Source organism: Plectrocnemia conspersa, unplaced genomic scaffold (assembly GCF_051122295.1).
Source record: "Plectrocnemia conspersa isolate PC_06_02 unplaced genomic scaffold, ASM5112229v1 ptg000014l, whole genome shotgun sequence".
NCBI lineage: Eukaryota > Metazoa > Arthropoda > Insecta > Trichoptera > Polycentropodidae > Plectrocnemia > Plectrocnemia conspersa.
The window spans coordinates 9,135,728-9,159,042 of record NW_028277178.1 but is presented as its reverse complement, the minus strand read 5'-3'; the positions used below and the strand labels follow the sequence as shown (position 1 = coordinate 9,159,042).

Here is a 23,315-nt window from a genome sequence, read left to right as displayed (position 1 = left end):
TTTCATTAAGCTTTGATAAAAACATTTTAATGATGTGCTCACTGAAACTTACATTATTCTCACTCATTTGCCTTTAAAACGAATAATACGCGTAACATATATTAAAAAAACGATGCACGCTTCATTTAGAATGATATACAATATATAATTGCATAAAAATTGAAATTTATATAGCATATAAATTTTATTTAATATTATTAAATGGTTAAACTATTAAACTTAAACGTTAAAGATTTACCTTCAAAAAATCACACTTATGTATAAAATAATATTAAAGAAAAACAAATCGTCGACATAAATTTTACTTAGCTTTTATTACGATGAAGTTTGATTTGAAAGTGTAGTTTTTTGCGGAATACCCGGTAGAAGATGTGATTTATAGAGCAACGTAATTTGATTTTAATACGATGGCTGCCGCCTACGCTGACACTCTCAATTTATAACGGTGTCAGATTACGTCCAGCCTACCAGTGGTTCTCCACCTGCCGCCCACCTGGTGGGCTGATGGAGAAGCGCTGGAGAGCTTTGGTGCACTGCCCCATCCCCCAGCACCACCAAAAATACATTAAAAAAGTTAAAGGCGCGAATACACAAAATTATGCATACCGCTTTGCAAAAGCTAATTTAAATATTAATTTATTTAGTTATATAAATGGTCAATAAAATTATTGCTTAAGCGTGTTTCACACTTAAGGCACTTTAGTGGTTAAAAGTTGAAATGGAAATGTGTTAAACTATGTTTGTAATGTTAGAAAGTAGTTTTAAATGTCTGATAGTAAAACGATCGTCGAGACGTCAAGATATTTGCTAAAAGATTTCATTAACAACTCATTAAAGACTTAACTCTGAAGTTAAATGGCTTTTTTAAGGACTGTATAAGTTGGTCCTTTTAAAAGGAATTCCACGCAAATATTGTTAAATAAACAATGTCTGTCTGATTTAGTGAGCTACAGTTTTGTATTCATTTTAATTCAAAAATGTAAAAATAAATGAAAACTCTGCAGATAATTTTATGCGCCAGCAAAACTTGACACTTTTCTTTAAATAAAATATTGCAAGTGAGTCGGAAAATTTAATGATATAAAATATATAACATAATTAAAAATAAATATTCCATTTTAAATAAGATATTTTCCAATATTTGTTATGCTATAGATAATATATAATTTTAGACACTGTTATAATTTTAACTTTAAATAGTGATATGCAATTAAATAATAATAAACCAATATCATTTTAAAAAATTTATCATTTACTTATTAAACTCTAATAATATTTCTAATAGCAAGACATTTTAAGGTATACGTAGTATTATATAAAAATATAAAATGTATTTTATTGCGTATTGATTTTGATAAATATAGTATTTATTTTTTAACTGAATATTTTAACCACACATATCGTCTATATGTCGGTAAGAATTGGTGAATATACAATCAATATTTATTTGACAACATAATTATATTGTGGTAACTAGTCATTAAATTGTAATAATACCTTTTATTCTTAATATTATTTATTGCAAATACTATTGTTTTTTTATATGGATATCTCTGTTAACGTCTACTTAACTCTGACAATTAGTTTAATAAATTTTATTATGACGCTCTAAAATTCGTGTAGTTTTTCTTTATCAGAGAAATGTAATTTAATATTTTTTATTTCGAAACAATTACTATATATTTTTATATAAGGCATTCTAAAGAAATTCCATGATACTATATATTTTACGCATGTCTACTATATTTCATCTATCGGAGCTTCTCACTAAAAATAAAATATGCGTTCGAATGATATTAGGCGAAAATAATAAACGTATGTAGTGTAAATATTTAATTTTTCAATTCGTCGAAAAGCAAAAGATGATAGCTCAAAGGGAGCGAAATATTCAGTTATGGGGCATAGTAAAGAGAACACACGAGTGTGTCTGGTTTTTTTTGTGGATATGGATATATTATAGGGGAAAAACTCCGGGTTTCCGTTCAATTCGTACCAGTGCGCCTTTGTGAAATATTGCTGAGTCGCCGAGCGAATGAAACAAAAACTATATTATATGGACACCTCTTTTTCCACCGCCACCCTCTCAAAAAATAATATAAAAAACTTCGCGTAAAAAATGCCTCTTGCTCAAACAATATGACGTTTCTGTGTGTGTACTTTTACACTTCTCTTTACCGTCATTATATGCTTTACTTTTCCACAGCTCATTATCGAATTTTAAACCCTATGATGTATAATAAAATAAACAGTGCTATATTAGGTTATATTGGGTTTTAACGATCTTTTTCATTATGAGGCGTGATTCTCGAAGACGGTTCGGAACTCAAAACTGGAATTCATCGAGAATAATTCGATTGTTTAGTAGTATAAAGAAATACTTTGCGACACACATCCTTCAACGAGAACTGAGCGAATCACAACGCTCCTAAAATGCGCTAGATAATAACCAAATATTATCTTATAATCTATATCTCTCAAGAACCTTTTCTAAACTTTTTCGATTAAGCGTAAGTATTTGGTTATTCGAGGATTCCAATTATTGATTCCGATTCAAGAATACTGCGAACTAAAGTGTGATAGTTAGATCCAAATAGGACAAATCCTCTTTTTTCAATTAACCTTAAAATGTCCTCCTTTTTTATTAACAATATTAACCAACTAACATTCTGAAATTTTTTTTTGAAAATCTATATTTATGGTTCACATTCTTTAACGTATGTATTTCGTGCAAACTTGCTATATGTGGAGCAAGAAGAGAAGTAAAAATTGTGAATATATTAGAATCATCACTTGATTAAATGGACCAGACAACTGTATGAGTGAAGTGTTTTAAATGGAAGCTTATTAACGAATACAATAAGCACACATATGAAAATTTGATTCCTTGTATTGATTTATAGCAAAAAAGATGTGTTATAATTGCTGACGTAAAACTGTACGACCAATTTTACAGCCTAATGTCATTCCTCAAATCTAAAGAAAAATTGATTAAGTTTTTTAAAGATTAGTGGCAAATTACCCCATAAGCAAATGAGGTGCGCGCTTGGACAAACTGAACTATGGATTCCTTTGGTGTGGTTGTGTGCTTGCATACAGACTTGTGAAAGAGACAAGCTATAGATTTTACAATTTAATGGTTAAAAAGTTACTTAACTTAGGGTTGGTTACCGTTTTAAATCAGCAAACGTCATCCGTCGTTCGGTCATCTTTCCTGGAAGTATTTTCCGCAAGTCAGTTGAAGATACACAGTCTTACAGTAATTTGTGCTCTAATTATTAATTCAGAGGTAAAATAAAAATTAATTTCTTTATTTTATTACACACCTGTTTTAATATAAAAAATGTCAACTTTGACGAAGATTTTTCTTTTTTTTTCTTAAACAAAAGAATTAATCTAGAAAATTTATAATATTGTGAAAACGACTTTTTAATTAGTGCCATGGAGTAACATTTGAACAAGTCCATTTACTAGCTGCTATGGTGGTTAGGATCACATTGAAGTGTCTTCGAAATATGTCTATTTTAAATTATATATCTCCAGTTTTATATATAATAAACATTATTTTTCTATAGTTTTTTGTTTGATTTTATAAATTTTAAATAATTTTTAGATACATATATCATAATCGTATTACCCAAAGTCTATTTATTATACTTTAATTTATTTAAAAAAAAATAAAACTTTAAATTTGTTTAGTTAAAATATTAAATGATCATCGATTTGCCATCTTTCCCCTCTCTCCGGAAAAATATGAAATTACGTCCTTGGTCAGAAATTCACGGGTTATCCTTCAAAGAAAAACTAAGAGAAATAGTCTAAAAACTACCTTAAAAATATTTTTTATAATATGTCTTTCCAGTGAAACTACAATGATATAAATTTTCACCGTTACAAATATATTTTACCAGTGAAAATACAATTTATCTGGCAGGTGCCAGTAAATTTATGATTTCAACTTTTACACACTTATCATTACTTATAAATGTTACAGTAAATGTATATTTTTCGGTGAAGTTATATTTTCACTAGTGAAATCCAAATACATTTTCACCAGAAGATACATATTCCTATTAGCGAAAATATAATAAATCTGATTGGCGCTAGTGAAATTATATGCTGCTCTAAAATGTCTATGAAACTCACTTCGATATCACACTATGTTTTGAAAATATGATAGCTATCCTTACCGATATTACTACGGACTTCTGATATAAGAGTATTGGTTTAAGTGTATTTAAACTTAATTTTGGTCAATAGGAGGGCGCAAAAATAATTATCACTTTTAAGAAGTCAAAAATTCACGTCAAAAGCAATAAAATCATGTCGGCAACGAGCGTTCCTGGAAAAATTTTTGAATACTCCACAGCCCTGAATTTTTAAGACCTAATTGTAATATTTCGCATATATCATATATGATTTCAGAAAAAAATTATTTTTATTTGTAGCAGACAAGGATTAACTCATACCTATTAATATTTATTCAAAAAATTATATTATGATATTAAAAATACATAAAATTCCATTTTTGTGATCATGAGGCCCGGAAGAATTTTTTCGCCACTATCGCAAATGTAGAGCCCAAATTTCATTCAGCAAATAAAAATTATGGGAAAGAGAACAAAATTCATACACAAGATTGACGGATAAAAAAATCAAAAGACCCATATTGACTTGGCCGGATTGTGTAAACCATGACACAGAACAGTGGCAATTAACTTACTGAAGATGAGACGTTTACTAGAAACATAAGTGTCAACTTACATTGTATTACAAATGTACATTTCAATGTACTTCTGATTAATTAAGGCGAATAGTATGTGTTTCAAGTTGGCCCTGGACGACTTTAAGTGACACGTGACCAAATAAATTCATCGTTACATTATATTGTGTAAAGTTGTCGTGCATAAAGCGCAGCTTGGATTGTGTTGCCTGTTGCGATCACCGGAAACGCGTGCGCTTTGCGAGAAAATGGGAAAACGAGAACTCAGTTCGTCGCCAGTCGCCGATAGAGCAGCACGTGTTCGATCGTTGTTCAACTTTGACACTCTCGAAACTTTTCGCGTATCCAAGATGATACGCCACGATCTAGTTAAAATATAATGTGAACATAAATAACTACAAAATCGCAAGTGACTATTGCACATTCTATAATCAGTGTTTACACCAGTGTTAATTAAAACAAATATAATCAGCATGATTGCTATCAGGATTGCAGTCACCATAGCCATCATTCTATTGAAAGGTATTTATATATTACTATAAATATATTTTTTCGAAACTAATCAGTATTAGTGCTCAACGTAATGGAAAGAAGACATATAAATCGTGGCTATGATTATAATTAGAATTCATGTATGTATTCCTATTAATTTGTAGCTACTAATAAGTAGCTTAATTTAATAAATCAACATGTTATGACTAATATTGTAATATTAAAATAATCCGGACTAAAAATAACTGATAAAAATTAAAGAAAACGTGTGGGTAACTTTTATGTTGTCTATATAAATTTTCCTCATTTAATTTATCCAAATTAATTTTTCAGGAATCTAATTTTTATGTGACTTTTGGTATGATATTTTAGAGATGTAAGAGTTTTGTAGCATATTTATCATAATTGTGGAAGAAAAAATTAAGCATTGATGCTTTTTTGATCAAATTTTATCAGTCCTAATAAAGCAGATAATTTTTGTATTTTTTATATTTTTATTATTTATTAGGAGTTTCTTTTATTATTGGTAGAACTTTTTACTTAGTGAAAAAGAGACCAGCCCAAAAGCAATTTATTAATTATTATTGCGTATTTTATCTATATATCTTGCATAAAATATGTGGTATGTTTTAAAAATAAGCTCAAGGAACAAAGGATTAAAATTATGTGACAGTATATATTTTATTACGCTTCTTAATGAATTCAATATGAACAAGTTTGTAGAAATAAAGTATAGTAAATAATGATGATGTTTTTTTAATACTCGCAAACCTCTAAAAAAAGATATTATAAACCTCTATGGGGAAGAATTTTACAAAATTACGGAAAATTCCTGACTATGGCTGAAGCATCACAGCCGAAATATAAAAAAGTAAGTTAAGAACGTAATGATAATAATAATAGCAATACAATACTAAAAATTGCTTAGCTTGATAAGTACTTATTTTCATATATTTATATTTAACTAGATATCAATCACATTCAGATTAGATTTGAGCAAATTCAGACTAAGTTTGTGCTTTATTTCTTTTAAAACTTGAATTGTTCCTTAGGACATTTAATTAAACTTCCGTATTTTCTATAGCAGCTTAATAATAAAACATTTTAAATGTTTACAATACGCTGCCAATAAAAGGACAATAACCATTTATAAATAAAATATCTTAATATACATTTTCTTATCTCGTGAATAATTGTACTTTTTGATGTTCATCAAATAGCATTGTAATGAAAGTAAATGTCTAGATGCATTTTATTTTTTTAAATATTATGATGCATATTTTACATATATTAATATGTGTACTATTACTATCTACGTAAAATATGTTTTTTTATAAATTTATTTTATTTTATTTAGTAAGTTATTTTTATTATTTAATTTAATATATATTTTACATATCATATGCAAAAATTGTGAATAAGTTTATTACTATTTTAAATAGTCATATATTGAATTATAAGAACATATATTTTTATATTTATTAAGAATTATTCATATACACATTTATACTAAAATTTTAAAATTTACTAGGCCAAAAGTGGATCGCCAATCTGCTCCTACAATGAGATCCTAGTTATGTTATCTGTTCCGAAATATTATAGCTAAAAAATCTGTATATCAACAATATTTTTTTAATACATGTATAGTTATTATTATGATATTTGTGACAGTAATATGTTTAAAATACATAGAGCTATTAAAAGTACGGTCATAATTGCTCAATTAAAATTTTAAGTGAAGGATTGTATGCTGATGTAATTTATTAACATGATATTCTATCATTATTTTAAATATACATAAAGCCAATACAATGCTGTCTATGAATTATAAATAAGTTTGAGGTAAGTTCATGCTAAGGTCAAGAACTAAACAGGTATCCATCGTTCCCCATAAAGTCCGCCACCTATCAACCTCACGTCAGGGGATGCTCTCCATTTGTCTTGGAAATCCTTTTACGATAAATCTTCATATGTAGCGACAAACCCTATATTTCAGTATTTGCAACGGTTATTGTTATCCATACATAATAAAAAAAACATAGCAAATAAAATAATATATGTAGGAACTTTTCCTTTCTATATAAAAAATAACATTTTATATTTATGAAGTTAATATATTTTACCTAATTTGACTAATACTAAAAAATATAAATACAAGATTTATATACACCATATTTTAAATAATACACGAATTTTTAATTGAATCATACATAACATTAAAAGTCTCATTATAAAAAAATTAATTAAAATAATATACTTAAGAAACGATTTTTAAATATCTCATATAGTAATAATATTTTATACTCACAATACGGTTTTTTAATATTTTTAATTAGGAATTATTTAAGATATAGAAAAAATATAATTTAAGTGTAAAAATACAATACAAATATATGTTCTTGAAAACACACAATTAAATTATAAGTAAAAATAAAAGTAATAAAACTTTTTTTGAAACCAAAACAAATTTACACATTTTTATTAATTTATTAATGTAAATTAAATTAAGACAGGTTATCCCAATTATGATGCTTAAAAATCAATTCAATAGTAATATTACAATACACAAAAAAATATAATAGAAATCAAATATAAAATAATACATATTAAGTCTTAAAAGTCCAAAAGCATTGCAGTCTAACGGAATTTATGTCATCCCCAATAAATTTTCTGAAGCCTTTTTAAATGACTTGATAAAATTACAAGTATTTTATTGTGTTAGTTACTCACACTATAATCAATATATCACAATAAAACTATTTTACCTGGAATAGCCAAATTACAAAAATTTGTCATAAAATCTGTTATTAAATCAATTGATTTTGAAAACATTTTTTTAACCAGTCTGTGCCAAGTGTCAAGTAACTGACTATTGTCAAAACCTAAACGCGTGAATTGTTACCTATGGTTCTCAATCAAAAAAGTTTAATTTTTACATTAACGTAAATGTTTTTTTTAATTAATTAAATTACCGTTTCTAACTCAACTTAATATTTCGAGAGCATTAAATTCCGAATCATGAAATTGTTGTTAACAAATCAATTTTTATATATTTATTATTTTGTGCCCTATTATATGTCTATAAGGTCGCGAGAATTAATTCTGCATAATGTTTTACTATGATCTAAATATTACTATTTACTATAAATGCTGAAAGATTATATTACTTGTTGATAATTTACTTTTCCAAAAATGATATTTAACTAGTACGATTATGTATACCAGAAGAGGGCTTCCATAAGCAATAAAAAATACGCAAGGGTGAAGTTGTAAGCTATAAATGGACAAACAATATTATTATAGTATTTACATTAAAGGGCAAAAATATCGTCACGTGGCTTATCAAATAGATACTATTTCCGTATAGTAAATTCCTATATATAAAAAATGGTAGATATATTAATTTATGAAATGTATTAAAAACATAGAAGATAAATGTTGTTTAAAATATTAAAAAATAAAACATAGATCATTTCTTGCAGCAAATAAAAAATATATGTTACAAATATAATGACAAAAAAAATAAAAAAGCATTACTTTAAAACATCAATTTTATTTATTTAAATTAAATTAGGACCATGGTGTTAGTGTTAAAATGTTCATAATTAAATTATTCAAAGTGATAATAAATATCAAATAGTTAAAATAAAAATAGCGGTCAGAATTAAAATATAGGACATTCGTGTAAATTAAAAAAAATATTTTTAATTTTTTTTAATTTATCATTAGATGAAATTCATAACATAATATGTAAATTTAAAAAAGGAACTAGTACTGATGAACTAGATATAAATATAATTAAAGAAACATGGGAAATAATAGGAACTAAATTAAATTATTTAATAAATAAAGCACTCTCCTTAGGAGAAATGCCTGAAAATTTAAAGATTGCTACTATTGTACCTATACCTAAAATAAAAAATAGTAAAAAAGTTGAAGAAATGAGACCAATCAACATGCTACCGTGTATAGAAAAAATAATAGAAGAAGTAGTAATCAAACAATTAAAGGAATGTATTACTTCTCAAAACATAATATGTGAACAACAATCGGGATTCAGAGAAAAGCATTCCACTGAAACTGCATTACAAGTAGTGATAAATGATTGGCTGTTGGCTAAGGATACAAACAAAATCATTGGAGCAGTTTTCTTGGATTTCAAGAGAGCCTTCGAAACAATAGACAGAAAAATAATGTTAAAGAAATTGGAGAGTATAGGTATAAGTGATATAGTTTTAAGATGGTTTAATAATTACTTATATAAAAGAAAACAAAAAGTTAAAATAAATAATGTATATTCTGAAGAGAAATTAGTGTCTTATGGAGTACCACAAGGGTCTAAATTGGGACCATTGTTATTTGTTTTGTATATTAATGATATAGTTAATAACGTGAAAAAATGTAAAATTCATCTATTTGCGGATGACACATTAATGTATTGCATAGGTGATAACATTTAAGAAATTGTAAATAATTTAAATAATGAATTAAGTATATTAGAAATATGGTTAAAGAATGATGTACTTAAATTAAATGAGAATAAAACTAAATGTATGTTTATTAATTATAAAAATGTGTTAGATAATAGTACCAAAATAGTAATAAATAGCTCTAGTATAGAAATAGTGGATAATATAAAATATTTAGGAGTAATTGTTGATATAAAATTAAATTTTAAAGAACATTATAATTACATATTAAAAAAAATTAGTGGAAAAATAGGTTTATTATCTAGATTAAGAAATATATTAAGTATAAATACAAAAAAAATAATTTACAATAGTATAATATTGCCCCATTTTAATTATTGTGCAACACTATTAAATATGTTAAATAAATTAGATAAACAAATGTTGCAAAAATTACAAAATAGGGCAATGAGAGTAATCTTAAATAAAAATAGATTAACTAATTGTAAAAGTATGATTGATAGATTAGAATGGTTGAATGTTCAAGAAATATTGAGTATGAATGTTTTAGTATTTATATATAAGTTAGAAAATAATATGTTACCAGAATATTTTAATAAGTATTTAATAAGAAATAAAGATGTACATAAATATAATACTAGAAATAGAGAAAATTTAAAGATAATTAAGTATAAGAAATCGAGTACGGCTAGGGGAATTATGTACGGAGGTTTTGATTTATATAATAGTCTTCCAAGAGAAATCCGAAACAGCAAAAATATAACGGGTTTCATAAATGGAATAAAAAAACACCTTCGTACATATAGAAATAAATTACAATATTAAGACTTTATTATTGTATATTTTTATTTTTTATTTCTGTTATGTATTTTTTATATATTTTTATATATGTTTACTAAATTTGTTAGATGTAAAGATTAGCTATTAAGCTAAATAAATTAATAAAATAAAATAAATAAAATAAATAATAATTCACATGACATTTAGAAATATATCTCGCTCGCACCAAAACCGCTGGGCGAGTTGCATCATAAGATTCCCCATCAAGCTCGACAATATACCATTACATTTTAATTAGAATCCACTACTATTTGCCTCTCAACCGTTCATCGTGGAAGTGTTACCCTGCGCTTCTAAATAGTGTTACTTTAAGTTTTATTTTAATACACCTAAAAAATACAATACAAATAAGAAAGAAAAAAATCATAAAATACTATAATTAAATTATACGAACCAGACCAGCTCCTCGTATCTGACATTAAACAGGCTAATGTACAGCGCCAGCGTATCAGGAAGCCGGATGGTGATAGTCATAGGCGAGTCAGCTAGTACGGACGTCATGGCGTGATTTTCAATGACTTCCGGAACCCAAAACTGATATTCCTCGAGAATAGTTTGATTGTCGACAGCGTAGTTTGAAGAAATGCTTAGCGACATACAACTTTCTGAGAGAAGTCAGTAAATCGTATCCCAACGCTCCTAAAAAAGGCGCTGGAATACATGAACGAAAAATAACCAAATATTCTCTTATAAAAATATCTCAAGAACATTTTAAAATATATTTTGATTAAAATAGAGTATTTACTTATTTAAAGATTCCAAATTATATATTCAAGAATGCTGCGAACTAAAGTGTAATAAATATACTTTAGACATAAAACAATATTTTTTATATTGCACAACATTAAAATTTAAAAAATATTGCACTTATAAATCACAATAAGGTGCAATACAGAATTTATTCGAAATAAAATCAAAAAATATAATAGTATAATATTTTTTGCAAATATGCATTGACCGTGTAAAATCACTTGTCGCGCATACGTGCTAAAAAACAAATGTATTTATATTTAATAATTTTTTTATGCACCGCTACAAATTATATGGTTTTGCCAGCAAGTTAATGTGGTATGATAAATGCAGTGTTGCAAAAAAAATGTTAAGCTCTAATGGTTTATGCACGATTATTTTAAAGAAGACGAATTAAATAAACAAATCTAATTCGCCCTCCATATCGTCACAATTGGTGCGTGCATAATAATCAGTCTGAGCAAATGAACCTCTTCCGTCTCGACTTAATGTATATAAGCGTATCCATAGCGCACATAATTTAATTCCATTTGGAATACTGATACATAATATAACTTGAGGTGTTGCAATTATTCACAGTGGAAATAAAAAATAATAAAATGATAATATAACCGTCGTATAATAATGCTATTTTATAATACGAAAATATAAATATTACATTTTACAATGTAATTAAGTAAACAGAAAAATACTTTCGATTCAGACTGTAAATAATATGACATATTTCATATACAATTGTTTTGGAAGAAAATTGTATATATATAACACATAAGTAATATCTACATGGACAAACATTTCCAAGTGAGATAGTTTTTTTTTGGGACTTTTTTGAAACACCTTTGCTGAGGTACGTAGGTAGATTCGTGATTTATTCAGCAGTGTCCTTTTTGGTATTCTCTTGTTGATATGGTGATCAGCGGCGACAAAGGGCGAGCGTGTTTTGTATACAAACAGTGTGCTGTTTCAGCGGAAAAGCAAAAGCAAAAGACACCCGTGTGTGGGTCAGTTTGATGAGAAACCCAACATTGACTGGCCTGGCCTATTGTTTGAACAACACAGTTTGAAGACGGCGAAAGCCCAAGATAAACGGCCACCTTCCGTGTCCGGTTTATCACCGACTACATACAACGGTTGTCCTTTTATATAAAACTAAACATTCGCAATACGCAAGAGCTTGCCACCTTGTGTGCCACCTTAATATCGGTTGTGTATACATAAAAGTATAAAAACGAAAGCCTAAAAGACCTCAGTTCGACTGCTTATGAATATATGTATTATTGTACATGCATATATAGTATAAACTACTGGAATCCTTAGCATTACATTTTTTTAAAGAATATACATCTACATTGAATCGCACATCCGTATACTCTTCTTGGTAGTTTCAGTGCTATAATATTTTTTAATAAATACTTCAGATCAATATATTAGGATATTTAAAATGTAATAAGGGAATTTTATTAAATATTTTGCTTTGTAATTTATTTCAGAGCCCCGCCTTGAAATAGTTTAATTAAATCCTACAATATTTTATTTTTAATATATATGCTTCAATTCAATAAAGAGCCAAAAAAATTCTGTTTTAGTTACATCTAGATTTTTTTAGTATCCGTTTTAGTATAAAAAACAGGTTTAAAAAAATATCTACTTTTAACTCGATAACAATTAATTCAAACTATATATGTTTCTCGCAAATAAGCCTTGCCTTATCAAAATTTAAAATTGCTAAAGGCATTATTGCTAAAGGCATTATTGCTAAAGGCTAAAATACACAGATCTAGAGAAAGTAAAAACATCAGTTGTCTCAGAGAAAAAATCGCTCTCTTTGCTTTCTAAATATATTTCATACCTGCTATTTATATTCCGGTTTAATTGATTTTATAAAACTGAACTAATTTAATTAAAATATTTTTATTTACATTATGTAAAATGTGATGTCTTACTTATAATCAATCAATCAATATTCTATATTTATATATTTTATAAATATTTCTATTCCTTTAAATTTACAAATTGAATAAATATAGAAAAAAATTAAGCTTTATCGATTAATAAATATAACATAGTAAACTAATTGAATGTTTATTTAAAAAAAATACTATTGTATGAAACATAGTCCATCCATAAAATGAGTTCCATTTTCAATCATCAAACAATACTGAGCAAATATAGAGCAATCCCCACAAAATATGGTATGCGCGAATCATAAAACACACCAACATCCACACGTGCGGAAATCCATTTGTCGTTTATTTTATAGCCAATATGTGTTTCTTTTTTTTTGTTTGACTTTGCAAATCAATATGGTCGTCAAGTATGTGCGGCAGGGCAGATTGGAGGTATACAATGCCGTTTTAAAGGCTCTCCGGGTGCGGGAAAAAAGAGGCTGTAGAGGCTCGAGGCGAGTCACGTAGTCACGGCCATCAGTATCAATGTCTGTTTTACGAACGTGACAAAATTGCCAGCCAGGGCATTTTTCCATTTTCCACACTCTCTCTCTCACTCGCTCTCTATCTATCTCTCTCCCTAGCACCCAAAAGCGTCCATCAAAATCAGCACCTGACGAATGTGTGTGATCCTTGTTCCATTTACCTGGTACGCTTTATTGAGCGGCCAACGTTTGCAGCCAGCGAAAACCTCTGACGGTTCTCGAATCTATTGTTAGTGGATTTCCAATCCTTTCAAGAAGCACACAAGCCTTACGATAAGCGTAAATCTTTTTGACCTGGAAACTGTTATGTGAAAATTTTGTATTGAGTAATCTTGTAGATGTAGGATATTTTATCTGTAAATAAGCAGTAAGAACAGTGGTGCCAAAACACAGATTTGGCGTTCAATAAAACGAATTTCCAATGCTTTCCTAGTAGTACGTGTTTACTTGACCAAAATCAAGAATAGACTAATGTAAAAATTACACACTTTAAAATATTAGCATAAATTACTTGATTTGCTATTTTTTATTTAAATTTATTTAATAATATATTTGTTATTTATGTCGTAAGACGCGTCCAAAAAATATTAGTATTATAAGACGTTTATTATGCAATCTAACGGTTATATAACAAACGTCCTAACGATATTAAAACAATTAGGGGTTTTATAGTATCTTATCAAATTTAAAGACGAAATGGCATAGTTCGTAACGTCTCAGACTAGTAACTCTGAGGTTGCGGGTTCGAGCCGCGACAGCGGCACTCTAATTTTATTTTTATAAATGCACTAATATTACAAAAAAATGGCCTCTCAATGAAAGATGCAATAGGTTTTTTTAGATTTTCATAATTTCATGGATGAATATCATGATAAATAATTCAAATAAAATCGAGCTAGGGACATATATTAATTAATAGTTATTAAAAGAAATAATTTTTATGCTTTGATTTCAGTCAGGTGTCTCATTATTTACTTAGTAGTTGTTGATTGTGTTTACCCCGTTGTAACGCATTGGGCAAATTCTTGTCATTTTTAACAGATGATTCGCAATAAATGAATTTAAACATTTATTGAATATTTTATGGCTTTCGATTTTATTCGTATTTTAATATCATTAGGACATAAAATTGACAACAACTTATTTTATGTAGGTATGTTAAAGTCTTTCAAAATTAGTCATTTTGCTATAAAGCAATATCAAGCTTGACAAAATTTGACGTGAAGAGAGAAGCGGTTGCTTATTAAATCTTCATTGTCTATCCATAGCTGACGGCTTCTTTTATTTAAATTCGTACGAACTCAGTAAGTCAAATTTGGAGTGCTTTGGTTAAATTTCTAAATTATTTAGGCACTATATATTTTATTTTATACACATGACCAGCCTGAGAAAAGCTTAGTGCTCGCCTACTTTTTTTTTCAGGACCAATTATTGAGTTCTTGCAATGTAAATTGGATTAGCCTGTTTTCTTACAGTACTTTTTTATTGCATATAACCGTTTGAACAGGTTGCAACTTTTTATCCGAATATGTTTGCTATGACTATTATATATTTCTAACGAATGAAATCTGGCAACTATGTGACCTTTTTTTTAATTTTAAATTGTGATAATAACACTCTCAGAATTGTAATTTTGATGCTTTTGATTGTCTGTACCGGTCGGCATGAAAAGTTACGGCGGAACGTAAAGCTGATAAATATATTTATAGCAATCTCAATGCGTGAAAAGTATTGTTTCTTACTCTCATTTTATTGATAATTTTTAGAATTGCCTTGTAAATAAACAATCAACGGTTAATGGTCGTTATGGACTTGTTTGTGGTACTTAATAAAAACATAAAGTGTTTATTTATTTGAAATAAATGAGTATTACTTTGTTTTTTATATTAATAGTAAGCTTTTATTTAAAACATCAAATTTTATTTTTCATTAAGTATAATCGAAGTGCGTATTCGTAATGTGATATTGTGTGAATTTAAAATGGAGTTTAAAAACGCAACGTGAGTTCTGCAATACACGTGAGTGAAATTGGCTTGTATTTTAGGTTATGTTCCATATTTTGTAGGTTTTTTTTATGTAATCTTATAAAACCAATAGATTTGAATAAGTAGTATTTTTTTAATTTACTGTCTTTAAAAGTACATATTCGAAATCAAATTAAAATTGTTAATTTTTCGATTCGAGAGCGCGAATTAAATATTTATTATTCAATGTGCTATGCGAAATTCCAAAATCGTTTGATGGAAAACGTTTAAATTTTTCATGGCTGGCGGCAAATGGAAAAGGCGCGTTCGCATTTTATAATTATATGACCCACTTTCGCCTTGGATAATGAAGGTTTTTGTCAATAAAAATGAGCTTAATTTAGTGAATTCGTTGAATTTTCCGGAAACGTGAATTACGAACGCATTACTCTTGGATCGATAGTTGTATTGGGCTTATAACGCCAATTGAAATTTAATGCTACAATATAAATAGACTATGTATTTGAAAACATGAAAAGCATGCTTTTATATAGCTCGTAAAGAACAATCTTTTCTAATTAAAAAATAAATGGTCACAGCCTTATATGGTAAACCGAATAATTATATGTTATGAATAATTTAGTTTTAAATTATAACATGTTGTTTCATATTAACTTTTTCTACTGAAAAATACGATCTTGGTAAAAAAAATGGTTAGCTATTTATAACTTGTTTTGATTTTTTATCTTCGAACAGGAATTGCGTTTGTATATTTTTTGGGTCACTATACAATATGATTTTAACAAAAGATTCACGAAGCCATTTCATACGAGTTGAAATTAAAGCATAATGCAGCGGAAACCATAATAAATATTATTTTATTTATTTGAAATATACATAAATATCTAAAATATGTAATGGGTTTTGAAAAATACTGTTCATTGACAATTCAGAATGATATCAACCTTAATTAAAAATAATCGAGTTAAAGCTAATTTACGAACAACTCTTTTAAACCATAAAAGTCTCATAACATCTGTATGTTATCATAAAAAAATGTCACTGAATAAAATGACCGGAATTAAAACTGCCAACTCTAGAGTTATACCCAAATTAAACAAATTGATATTTTAAACTTTACTACGTCTTCCATATTTTATTTAAATTAAACTCCTTTTATTATACAATTTCATATTTATTAGTTATAATATAAAGTTCTATGGCGACTTCACAGCCTCTAAAAATATTTTTTTATGAACGACCGACATTTTCAGAATTATTCCATTTACTGCAATGGTTTCCTCTCGTTATGAGAAAATAATTTATAGTTATTATTTTAACCAATTCAGCATAAAACAATACAAAAAAATGCTCTTTAAAATAATTTGCTGAGCGATCAGCAAAAAACTTATTTTTTTAAATAATACATTATATCTATAGCTATTTTTTTCGTATATTCTAAATGAAAGAAATGATTATGTCATTTAAAACCATTTTATATAGTATAAAATAAATTATTCTAGATACCTATCTAGATATGGTGGTGTACCATCGTTGTTAAATTAATTGGCGTTTCTATTTTTTTTCGTAATTTTGAGTCAAAATTAGATGCTTATGGAAATCAAAAACTGACTGAGGAGTAGAAGAATACTGAATTTTAAAATTTAAAATAAAAATAAAAAATAGATTACTTATTATATATCACAATATAATACGAAAATGTTTCCAATATGTAAAATAAGAGCTTTAAGCTCTTTTATATACTGGGCTTTAAGTTTTGTAAATTTACTAATGCCACGTATAAACTATGGTTTCAACAACTTTCACAATTTGTTATAAATTAGAAGTCATTCTAACGATCACTTCGAACAAACTAAAAATTAAAAGTTTTGAAAGTTGTGCCACACCCGTGACAAAACAATTTTGTTAATAATTATAAATATTTTACGGACCTTCGTACCGAGACATTAATCGCTAGAAAAACTACTCTTTGTTTGGAAAGGATACGTGCTAGAAAATACGTTTTACCCTACGCATGATACTATTGTTATTCTACCCTTTGGTTACCAATCCCCAGAGTAATCTTTTGAGCTGCTCTTGTTTTAAGGCATAAATACATTTCGTGGGTGTGTCTAAAAAGCGATGCAATTGACCCGCAAACATCATCATCTACGATTCACTAGAGCTGTTCAACACTCATTTGTCCTCAAAACCCAATGTAATGTTTATTTGTGTATTTTTTATAATTTCAATTGTATTATTTTTTCACACTAGAAAAAATCCTATAAATCAAAAATAATACAATATGTATATTAATTGTCTTTTACTACTTTTAGCCCTATGATTTTCTATAACTTATATTATATAAAATGGCAATTATGATTTATTCAGATACTTTTAAATCCCCTGAGTATACATTAAAAGCATTGCTTAAACTATTATAATACATAATAGTATACGTATGGGTATAGCTTTGCGCAATTTAATACATATAATATTGTTTGCACTTAGGTAAGTTGTTTTATTATGTTTTACACCAAACAAATGTTAAAGTAATTAGCTAGCATTAGTTAAATCAAAACCTTCATAAATGTATTATTTAATTCATAATAGCATTACTATTGTTACAGCTTGTTATATTCACATGTATATTATATATTTTACATATGTGCATACGCTGCCTTATGCTCCATGTAGAGCTTTTACCTTCTTGTTAACTCTTACGGGTCAGTGAGGCAGAAATAAAGATAGCACGTACCTATATAAAATGACAATTTACTCTGCCAAGACTTAGATAGAGGGAAAGAGGGAGAAGGGTGGAGTCTGAGGCACCCGGTCATGATAAAATAAATATAGGTGGGTAGTAGCTGGCCCATGTCGCGTCCCACATTTTGCATGAATAACAGTCACCTCGGCCATTGATAATTGATGAGGGGCGGACGAGCCGAGAGTAAAACAACAAATTTGGAGATAGCGCAATGCAAGCAAGGGAATATGTACGGTGGCAATAAAACGGGAAAGATAAGCGCGGTGGTCTCATCGGGGAAAAGTTAAGGTTCTCTTACTTTACCTTTGGCTAGCTAGACGCGGAAGAACATTTTTTTATTTGGGGCTTTGTGCCTTTTCATTAGTGCCCAGGTGACACGCTGGCAGGTTCGAAATGTATTAATTATATGGGGATGAAAGTAAATCAATACAATATATTAGACTAAGCAAGGTGCAAATATATCTATTATATAAATATAAATATATTAAAAAAAAAACATTAAAAATATTTTAAAGTTTTATTGATAGTGATCTTAAAATGAATAAATAAATAATATTTTATAGAAATGTTTCAATCATTTAACTGCTCTTTGTTTTTAAAATCAATGTTCGAATGCTCAATAAATATATTTGAAGATAATTATTGTTGGATTGATTAATTCTATTTATTTTTCAACATAATCCATTTAGTGGACATGATAACAAGTTACTTAATCTCAAGTTCTGGATAGTTATTGCCATTGTTTATAATCTTTATTGATCGATAGCATTTACCAAACTAATGTTTATCAGTGGCAACAGATGTTAGCTCATTTCTTTCGTACATAAAATTACAACAAAATATTTATCTAATAAAAACATTAAAATCTTAACAAACCAGTGCTATTTTAAATTAAAATATATGTATCAAACGTGATTTAAAAAATGAATTTATATATTCAGGGATTAATTTCACGTTTCACAATTCAAGATAGATTGAAAAATTTTAATCTACATTCACAAAATATAAAATGCAATGTAAGCCATTTCTCTATTTTAATTGTATATTGCCATTTGCTCTAAGAAAAAATCCTATATAGTATCCGTATTTTAGAAGAGGACTAATACATAAGAAATAATATTATGTCTCTTTTTAAAACATGAACACTCAGATGTGATCTTAGCAGAGATATTTTTAAATTCTTGAACAAGTCCCTCGTCTGCCGTTTTCGCGATAACGCTGAATGTATAATATTATATAATAAAGAAAACATGCGATAACATAAAGCGACATGTTCCACTAATTAGCTTTTGTATACTTTCGGTACATGCTATGTAACTTACATTATTTGTATTTTATAATGAAATCTTCATTATTTCAAACATTTCCGCCGTTTTACACAAAGACCTATTAAACTCGCGTAGTCTCGTAAGACGTGACTAGCGTTTATAATATTATATTTAAACAAATATTATATGAACTTCTTAAAAATGTAAAAATATGTATTACCTAGCTTACGTAGAAGTGTATGTAAGAATCTATAAGAATCTCTTGAACTTTTTCGACATCAATAAACTATATTAAATACAAAAAATATGCATACAATAGTTTTAACTTCAAAATTTATAGAAATTAACCAACCGATTACTTACTATAATTATTTATAAATACATACATCTTACAGAAGCTATCCAAAAATATAATGCAGGCTCTCCTTTTTTAATGACCGAGTTTCGTTAAGCGAATTGGTCGATATGCGAGAAACTTAATTTTTGTTTATTCTGAATTAAAATACAATCATTAAAAAATGAAGTCACAAAAAAGACATACTTTAAAGTAATTATCAGAGTTATTAGCAAAGTAGAGGAGCGGCGAAAATCTCGTTAATGCGATCTGCTTTGTAAGTTTCTTTTTTCCTTGATAAATTTCAAAGTAAAAGTTAATTCGTTTGGCGTTCTATTTTACTGAACCGTTTAGCATTCGAATCCAAAGCCTCTAGTTTTGATTTAGCTGTATTCACTTGTATAGTACTTCATCCATTTTACATTTTTGTCTTCCTTAAAGTGCTGCTGCACTTCCAACTTTATTAGATCTTCATTAGTTAGCTCTCCCTTGACACATTCCACTTATTCTTCAATATCTTTAATTTCAACATCTTTGGCTAGTCTCATTAATTATTTATGTATGATATAAACTTGGTAGGCTTTGTTAAAACCTTCAAATTACTTATGAATGATTTTAGGCATTTTTTTCATATACCGTGTATACACTTTTCTGTAGCTTTTTATGTAGTCTTAAATGTTGTATGATTTCCAAAAATTTCAAAGGGTTACTTTGTATAAAGTCGTACGTAAATAATACGCTTTGAACGTAGCTAGCTATAAAGGTCCATACAAAAACCGACTTTTGAAACAATTTCGTCATATGATAAAACCCGGTTTTCGAAGTTTTACAAAAAAGTTTTCTTTTAATTTCGTTTATTTTAAAATAAAAATTATTAAAAAAAAAATACAATAAAACAAATTTTAATGAAGTTATTACTTTCATTTTACATAAAATTTATTGAAAACCAGAACTAAATTTACTAAAATTTGTATTTTTTTTTAAAAAATTAAATAATATATGGAAATGCATTCTTTTTCAATATAACATATTAAACTAAATTAAAAAATTAAAGCGTCAGTAATTATTTTTAATAAATATATCATTGGCGATCAATTGTAGAATCTATGAATTTTCTGTTCGGTGTATTTTTTATTCGACGAATTTACACGTCGGTGAATCCATTGGATTTAAGACAGCAGTCGTGTTTTTTCGTAGTACACTACATTTACATCTGGTTCACCATCATGATTCTGGGGATAGGCATTATCAAGCAGGTGGATATTCTCAAAGAGAACTTTTCCAGATAATAATCCTTGACTGATGGTAAAAAGCAGTTGATGAACCAATCCGCAAATAAATTTTGCGTCATCCATGCCTTCTTATTTACACAAAAATAAATGAGCAGAGTATGCTTACTAACCTGCTTCTATGCACGTGGGTTTTCGATTTAAAGCTCTAACTTCAACCCAGCGACATTTTCTCCCAACAACAACGTGACCCTATCTTTCGAAGCCTGTAAATCAAGCTTTTTTGTGTATGTAGGACCTTTAAGGCATTTTTTCAATAATAATATAATAGTTTTCAGGCTGTAGCTGCCTTTCTCGACAATTATATCAAATTGCTCAACATTTTTTTCGGCTGCTTCTACGTCCACCCTTAAAAATATTAAAATGCTATAGAAAAAAAATCAAAACAATAAAATAATACTTTTTATTACATATTTAAATACTAAGATTTGAATACTTAACTACTAAAAATCACGCTCCATGAGCTATAAAAATAAGGTACTTAAAAATTAAATAGCAAAAAATAAAACGTATAATATCAATTTTATTACCTCTGATAAACTACGACGAATATCTTAAATATTAACAATAAAAAAATCGTTATATTTTTATTGGCCATTCTGTGTATTATCCTTTTTAATATTTGATATGCAATTTCATGAACAAATCAATAAAAAAAACATACATACATACATTTAAGCAGTGTATGTTATTTTTGGCGGCTGAACCTCCTCGGTCCGCCGGGACATATAAATATATTAAGGCAAGAAAAGTTAACGGTCTTGCCGGGAAAACTTATTTGTTGATTTGTGAAAGTTTATTATTCGTATTGCTCTGTGCCGAGGGAAAGAATGGTCAGATACGTTCCTTGTTCATGAACTTAACAGACAACGCGCCACATTTCAACGTTAGCGGATTAAACGACGACTTATTGTGTGCAGTGTTTTATACTTATTTTTCGACTAGCAAACATTGAAAAAATTGATTAATATTCTTCTTTTTGAAATCATAATTTGGCAAAATGAAAAAAGTAACGTTTGTCGTTGTGCTTTCGCTAAACGGCGCTCTGGCTCCAGCGGAGTTTTCTTATTAAGGATTGGGATTAACGATACCGCAACCAATAAGTAAGCCGCAATTAATGTTTACAAGTTTTTGTCGGAAATTAGGGGATTCGTATGCTGGCAAGGGGGAGCGGATACGTTAGGATATACCGTAAACTTATATGTATGTATAGGAAAAACTGAGAGCAAAGGAAATTGCCAGGACCAACTAATTGACGCATATGGATATAAATATATACATACACACATATACTATAATGTGATATAACCCTTGATATATTTACAATTTAAATTATAAAATAATAATTAATAATAATGTAATTGTCTATTGGATAATAGAGAAAGCTCTAAAGAAATTGATCAGATATCTTGAAATAAATAAATATAAATACTGAACATTCTTATATTTCACAAAAAAAATGCATGGCTTGCTGTGGCTATTTTTAAGACCTTCTCTCTATAAAATGAATTCTTGTAGAGACTTGATGTTAAGAACATATAGTAAAAAGCACAAAAAAACATTTTAAATAATTTACTAGTAAATGATCTGACACAAAATATAATACTAACAGATATAATAAATTTACAGAGCATCTCCCCAGTAACTTCAGTAAAAATGACAATTCTATTTCTTGTTTCTTTCTACTGTAAATATTCATTTAAAAAAAAATATTTCACTTACAAAAGATTAATATTTATTAGGCGATTTTAGAACTGAGTCAAATAATATATTTTTTTATGAATATATTAAGATCATTTTAAATAATTGAATAGAATTTTGAAACCTTTTGAATATTTCAATAGGTGTCAATATTACAATAGGTATCAAAAAACAATGATTTTGAAGAAAGAGAATTGAAAATAAATCTGAAATCCTTGGCATGAAAAATTCATAAGATGCTATTTCAATACTTTTTTGAAGTAAATATAACAAAAACTCTTTCCTAATACTAACTTATTATATTTATTTTAAATCTCTCTGTTTCAGTT

The 23,315-nt window shown here is 27.8% G+C and overlaps 1 protein-coding gene across 2 annotated transcripts in view; it reads left to right on the top strand.

The window, feature by feature from the left end:
* LOC148226151 (cell adhesion molecule 2-like) overlaps positions 1-23,315 on the top strand; it is a 133,780-nt gene that overhangs the window by 97,545 nt on the left and 12,920 nt on the right. Inside the window, exon 1 of one of the 2 annotated variants that reach the window (XM_088203832.1) lies at positions 4,985-5,242. The exons of the other annotated variant lie outside the window; for it this stretch is intronic. Coding sequence (XP_088059958.1) covers positions 5,194-5,242 — 49 coding nt within the window. The 5' untranslated portion in view covers positions 4,985-5,193. Of the gene's footprint in view, positions 1-4,984; positions 5,243-23,315 lie in introns of those variants that run through there. 2 annotated transcript variants of the gene reach the window in all.